The 6,366-nt window shown below is 38.1% G+C and overlaps 1 protein-coding gene across 1 annotated transcript in view; it reads left to right on the top strand.

Moving 5' to 3' along the window:
• Positions 1–533: 533 nt before the first annotated feature.
• LOC122545235 (synaptotagmin-like protein 2) overlaps positions 534–6,366 on the top strand; it is a 206,429-nt gene continuing 200,596 nt past the window's right edge. The window contains exon 1 of the mRNA XM_087980991.1: positions 534–964. Coding sequence (XP_087837117.1) covers positions 837–964 — 128 coding nt within the window. The 5' untranslated portion in view covers positions 534–836. The remainder of the gene's footprint in view (positions 965–6,366) is intronic.

Here is a 6,366-nt window from a genome sequence, read left to right as displayed (position 1 = left end):
ATGCATTGGGGTGTGTAGCAATGCTGGGAGAGCTCAAACTGTTCAGTGGCATGACATGTCTAGTTGGTGCTATAGCCTGACTGAATTAGTGCGATCACAATTTCTGGTAAAGGCAGATAAAGGCATATACAACTTGGAAAAGTAAATTCAGTCACTTTTCTTTTTTAAAAAAAACTGACCTTTCTATTTGCTTCCAACACTCTTAAAAGACATCATTTTCTAATCATAGTTTGAGAAATAAATCCATTCATGCTTAACTTTTAGTTTATTAGAGCTTTCCAAATCTTTTTTTCAGTTTGCTTTTAAGAGCTGACTAATTTTCAGAGGTTTGCTAATTTTCACTTGAAGTTTGCTTGGTTTCACAAGCTCAATGTACTTTAAATTAAAATGATCCATTTCAATGATCACAAACATTGTGAGTTCTAAACCTGTAAAACAACTCAGACCTACATTCCTGCAATAACTTAATTTGCATAAAAAATACGTGACACAGAGTCTCATTGTTTGCTTGTACTTTATTCCTTCAGAGCCTGCAATACCTTACCCTGTCATGGGACAACAGAGTCTTGCTGAAGGAACCTAAACATCTGACAGAAAGTCTCACATTATGAATGTGGCAGAATATCTTATGTGAGCCTGAAAGAATGCAAGCACCTGGCTTAACCTCTTGTTGACTGTGAACAATCTCAAAAGGAAAAACCAAGAGATTTAAAGTTTAGTGCAAAGAGCAAGTTTAACAGCTGAAAGAAGGACAGACGCCCTGCTACTTAAAGTTGCAAACTTTCTCTGACTGGTCTGGTTTCAGTTCACTCAAATTTCATTGAGAACATTGGAAAATGAAAACAGAGATGGATCTGACAAAAATTGTGGACCTGAGCTTTCTATCTGAAGATGAACAGTTAGCGCTTCAGCAAGTCCTAAAAAGAGATGCTGCTCTGCAAAAGCTTGAAGAAAACCGCATCAAGTAGGTTCCAATTTTGTCTTCCTCCGATCAATGCTAATTACTTTATTATTTTCTTGTATTGCACAGTTTATTTAGCAATATGGTATATTAGTAGGAAATTAGTTTTAATCAGTTTATGCAGTGATTGACAGTTTAGTTTCCTTATTTGTATTAACTATATGACATGCATGATGTATATTATAATTACATTCTTGTCATTTCAAGTTTCTCAGAGATTAAAGGAGGAAAGGAAAGGATATACCTTCTACTAAAATCTGCACAATCTATCAGCATCCATCCTAATTTCACTAAAAGAAAGCAATAATTTCTACATCTGCAAAACAAACTCTGGCTTTTGTCAGTACACGTGTACAATAGTCTATTTATATCTGTACAAATTTAATACGCCTACACAGAGCTCACTATAGAAAAACCTTTCACTTTATACTTGCTTTTCTCACTATTCCCCCTTCCTTCAAATGAGATTTCAAACTGAGGCTCCACTTAGAAACATTGATTCAAGAGATGGGTGACATGGTGGCTCAGTGGTTAGCATAACTGCCTCACAGCGTTGGTTTGATTCCACTCTTTGGCAACTGTCTGTGTGGAGTTTGCACATTCTTACCATGTTTTGTGGGTTTCCTCTGAGTGCTCCAGTTTCCTCCCACAGTCAAAAGATGTGCAGCTTAGGTGGATTAGCCATGCTAAGTTACCTATAGTGTTCAGCGATGTGCTGACTGGATGGGTTTAGTCATTGGACAGGATAGGCGGTTAGGTCTGGGTGAGATGCCTTTTGGAGGGTTAGTGTAAACTTTATGGGTTGAATGGTCTGCTTCCACACTATGGGAATTATATGTGAAGCTGGACAATTCTTCAGTAAATGTTTATCCCCGAGCTGATGTAACTTCACAGATTATTATTCCAAATTCATATCTTGTTGTGTGCAAATTGACTGTTGTGTTTCCTAAATTACAATAGTGACTGATTTCAAAAGTACTTTATTGACTGCAAAGAACTTGGTGATCTCTCAAGAAAGTATTCTATACTTGCAACACTTTTTTCACCAAATTGTTCTCCTTAATTAAAAGCAAAAGAGATCTTCCTGTTTTGGGAGTGACCATCATAAAGTATTCACTCTGGCACATCATATTTTTGCAGATCTTTAGCATAATGTGTTGTGACTTAAATATCTTTGTTTTATTGTACTTCAATCTTTATATCTGCAACTTAATTTAATTCTTAATGCAGCCATGCTAGTTGATACTGTTTTAGTCCAGTAATGTTGCAAAATTATGGGTAAGCCAATGATATGTGCACTTCTGGGTGGGTAGCATTGACTTGCTCTGAAAAGTGATAATGAAATCTTCTGTTATGTGCTAGATTATATTTGTGATTGGTTTCCCCCTTTTCCACACCTTCAGCATTCTCTTCTCCAAAGGGAGTGTGGAATCTTGTTTCTGTTTCCTGTCATTCCTGCTCTTAACACTGACTAATACAAGGAGTGGCAGGTCAGCCCAAATCTCCTCTCATTTGTCCTCCCTCCCAGTAATTTTTGCTCTCAACTTCCCTGTAAACAGCACTACTGCGACTGAGTATAAATGTTAAAACTCAGTGAAATAACATGGAGATAATTGTAATTTGAGAAGACTGTAAAATTCGTGAATTAGAATAAAATTCCCCAAATATGTATTTGATAAATTTTTAAAAATCCCCATTTAATTTTCCATTGGTTTTACTTCTGTGTAATGACATTGTTGTTGTGCACAAATAATGAAAATATTTTATGACAATTATTTACAACTTTCTCAATTAAATGACCACTCCTTTCTCCTGTTACTGACACTACCAAGGGAATGTTTAATATCTCAATATTTTTCTGCTCATGTCTTTCACTTCTTTTGAAAACACAAACTGCAATATTGCTGCAAATAAGAAAATATACTGAATCCCATCAGATTATTTTCAAATAAATCATCATACGGACTGGATATTCCTAATCAATTGCCAAAGATTTAAAGTTATGATTGAAGAACTTTTAAGTGAGGGTGTACCACTTTACGATTACCTCTCTCCCTTGACAGAGAAGAATAGGCTACCAGATCAGTCTGCTACATAAACAGAGGTAAGGAGGAGCTGGGCAGCTATATTTTGCTTCCTTTTGTTGTCTATTAATACTAGAATATGGAACGGTGGGAGAAACGTCACTGAAATTCATTTAAGATAGACAGGGCCATATCTCCTTTAAGGCTATTTGCCTTCTTCTCCCAATTAGAAATGTCACCCAGTGGAACATCAATGAATTTTGATTTTTAACCAATTTTTTTGTCCTTCTGATTGGGAATAAAGACAGAGTTCATCCTGCATAGTTCAGCCATGACCTAGGCAAATGATTTGTATCAAAGCAGGCTCAGAAATAGGTAGAAAGCTCCTCTATGGCAGTATAACTAGCCCAGGGAGAATTCTGTCCTGATCCTTTAGTTCTGAGATTTTGCAAGGGTCGCTGAGATTGGAATCAAGCTGAACCAAGATCTGTGCAGAAATAGTTCCCTTTCCTACCCGGCACCAGCATGGCAAATGATTGTATTCCCACCCAGCCAGTCTAAAATCTGCTTGTAGTTTGGGAAGCAAGATAGCACTGTAGTGCAATGGTTATGTCGCATGATTAGTAATGCAGGAGAACATGGTTTTAAATCCCATCGTGGTTTCAGAATTTGAATTAAATTTAAAATGCAAAGCTAAGATTAGTGACCACAAAGCTGTGAAATTTCCAACTGGAGTATTATACAGTAAGTACTGATTTTACCAATGTGCATCTTTTACACTTAAGTGCTGTATTTTACCCTTACAGTGGGAATCGTGAGTCAGGCTATTTCCTAACATCAGAATCTTTCTTTCTGGCCTTGCTGCTTGCCCATGCTATTTTCATGATGAGGTGGTGAAGAGGCAGGCTGCAGTTGAGGCCACTTTCTTTGGAAGCAGGCCTGAAGTGGGAATAGAGATGGGTAGATGGAGGAGCCAAGCTAGTGAGGACATTTGCTCCCACTGGGGCCTAGAGGCAGATACCAATGCTGCCAGGTTCATGTCTCCTTTATATTGGTGGGGGGATTGGTGGACAGACGTGTCTCCCATTTTTGGTGAAGACAATTGTGCCCCGAATGGGATTCCGAATGGCCTGTGGTGCCAGTTTGGCCTATCCCCTTGCCTGCCTGCCTTTCTAAAACCTCTAAGTGGGCCTGGAAAATTCAGCCCATTTGTTATTCCAATAACTGTTGCTGTTTTAAAATCATATTATGTTTTCTTAATAATGGTTTAACATTTGATAAAAGGAGCTGTTAGTTGTGCAGTGGGTCAGGCACATGAATAACTTATGTCTTCTGTACATTCTGACAAATGATTTTAATTAGCTAGATAAACACTGTGCATAAATTTGGATTGGTCAAATTTCAAGGGAACTTGATGATCTTATTCAGGACACTGTCAGTACTGAGGTACCTGTGACTGTGTTAGCAGGTTAAAATCAATTATTTTACTTGTTACTAATTTGCTAGAGGAGGATGTATGCACATTTCAGTGTTATTTACATTTTTTCTTTGGTCTTTCATTGGATGTGGGCATCACTGACCATTTATTACCTGTCCCTAAATGCCCTTAAGAAGGTGGTTACCCACCTTCTTTCACTGCTGCATCCACCTGATCTAGGTACATCCATATTGATGCTGAGAAGGGATTTCCAGGATTTACACCAAACAATAGTGAACCGTCAGTGTTCTAGCTCCAAGTCAGGATGGTATGTGGCTTGGAAGGGAATTTGCAGGTGGTGGTATTTCCATGCATACCACCCTTACTCTGTTACTGTTTCTCAGTAAGTAAAAGGACTGCAGAATCACAAGTGAAAAACAAACCACATATTCAAATAGTCGCATAAATGTTACCTCGCAAGTACTCAAGCTGTTACACAGACCGCTAAACCATAAACATTATTCTTTTTAAAAAAACGTTTACCCTTATTGTTACGGACATTATTCATTCTTCTCATTAACAGTAAAGTAATCAAACCTTCTGTTTAAACCAGGGAAAAGTCTCATCAGGGCTGCAAGTAAACTTGACACACTATTAATAAATATTCTGCTCAAGCCTTCATGCCTTCTTGCAAACATTACAAAAATAGATATATATAAGAAAGACCATTATAACTCCTGCTGTGACAGAAATGCTATGTTGGCACTTTTTGCTTCTCTAAAGAAATCAAAGATTGACAAACATTGGCCTTTTTAGATTTGATGACTATGGTAGAGTCATTGTGCTTGATTTTTAAACTTATCACACTCTGGGCCCCTCAGCAGTTGCATCCCTGCTGACATGGAATTTGAGGCCACCCTGGCACTTTGGCCCATCTGATATTGCTCCAGCCCATTTGGATTGATGACTCATCAGTTTTATTTAAATAAGTCCTCAGAATGGATCTAGCTTTGCTGCTGGAATAGCTGACCCAGCACTTGCTCTGTTAGCCTATCACCCAAATGTTCCAGTTCCAATCTGTCCAACAAACTAAATTAGAAGCAGTCTGTCAGTGTGTGATACGCTGGAAAGTTGATTGTTTCTTTGAAAGTTGAGAAGGATGTAACAAATAGAAATGGTATTACAATTCTGTGAAGAAGTATAACATTTTTTTAAAAAGTACTTGAATTCCAGTGATAGGAAGGATGTTGTGGAACTTGAAAGGGTTCAGAAAAGATTTACAAGGAGGTTGCAAGGGTTGGATGGTTTGAGCTATACGCTGATGCTTAATAGGTTGGGGTTGTTTTCCCTGGAGCACTGGAGGCTGAGGGGTGAAGTTATAGAGGTTTATAAAATCATAAGGGGCATGGATAAGGTAAATAGACAAAGTCTTTTCCCTGGGGTGAGGGAGTACGCAATCAGAGAGTATAGGTTTAGGGTGAGAGAGGAAAGATTTAAAAGGGACCTAAAGGGAAACTTTTTTCACACAGGATGGTGTTTGTATGGAATGAACTGCCAGAGGAAGTGGTGAACGCTGGTACAACTACAACATTTAAAAAGCATCTGGATGGGTATATGAATAGGAAGGGTTTAGAGGGATGTGGACCGAGTGCAGGTAAATGGATATAGATTAGTTTTGGATATCTGGTCGGCATGGACAAGTTTGACTGAAAGGTCTGTTTCTGTGCTGTACATATCTATGACTCTGTGACTCTATAATTGATTGAAAACATCATATTACTTCACAGGACTGCAGGTATTAAGACTTTTTATTTGATAAACAAAAAAACAATGTTGCCTAAGTACTCAAAACAGAAGGTGCTGGAGAAATGCAGTAAGTCTGGCACTATGTGTGGAATGATCGCCACTCTTCTTTAGACCAAGAATTCATAGAATCCTTACAGGGTGGAAACAGGCCATTTGGC

The sequence above is a fragment of the Chiloscyllium plagiosum genome, unplaced genomic scaffold (genome assembly GCF_037043375.1).
Source record: "Chiloscyllium plagiosum isolate Xiang-an unplaced genomic scaffold, Cpla_swu_hap1 HiC_scaffold_3, whole genome shotgun sequence".
Taxonomy (NCBI): domain Eukaryota; kingdom Metazoa; phylum Chordata; class Chondrichthyes; order Orectolobiformes; family Hemiscylliidae; genus Chiloscyllium; species Chiloscyllium plagiosum.
The sequence above is the reverse complement of the archived record's forward strand: the minus strand, read 5'-3'. Positions and strand labels throughout refer to the sequence as shown.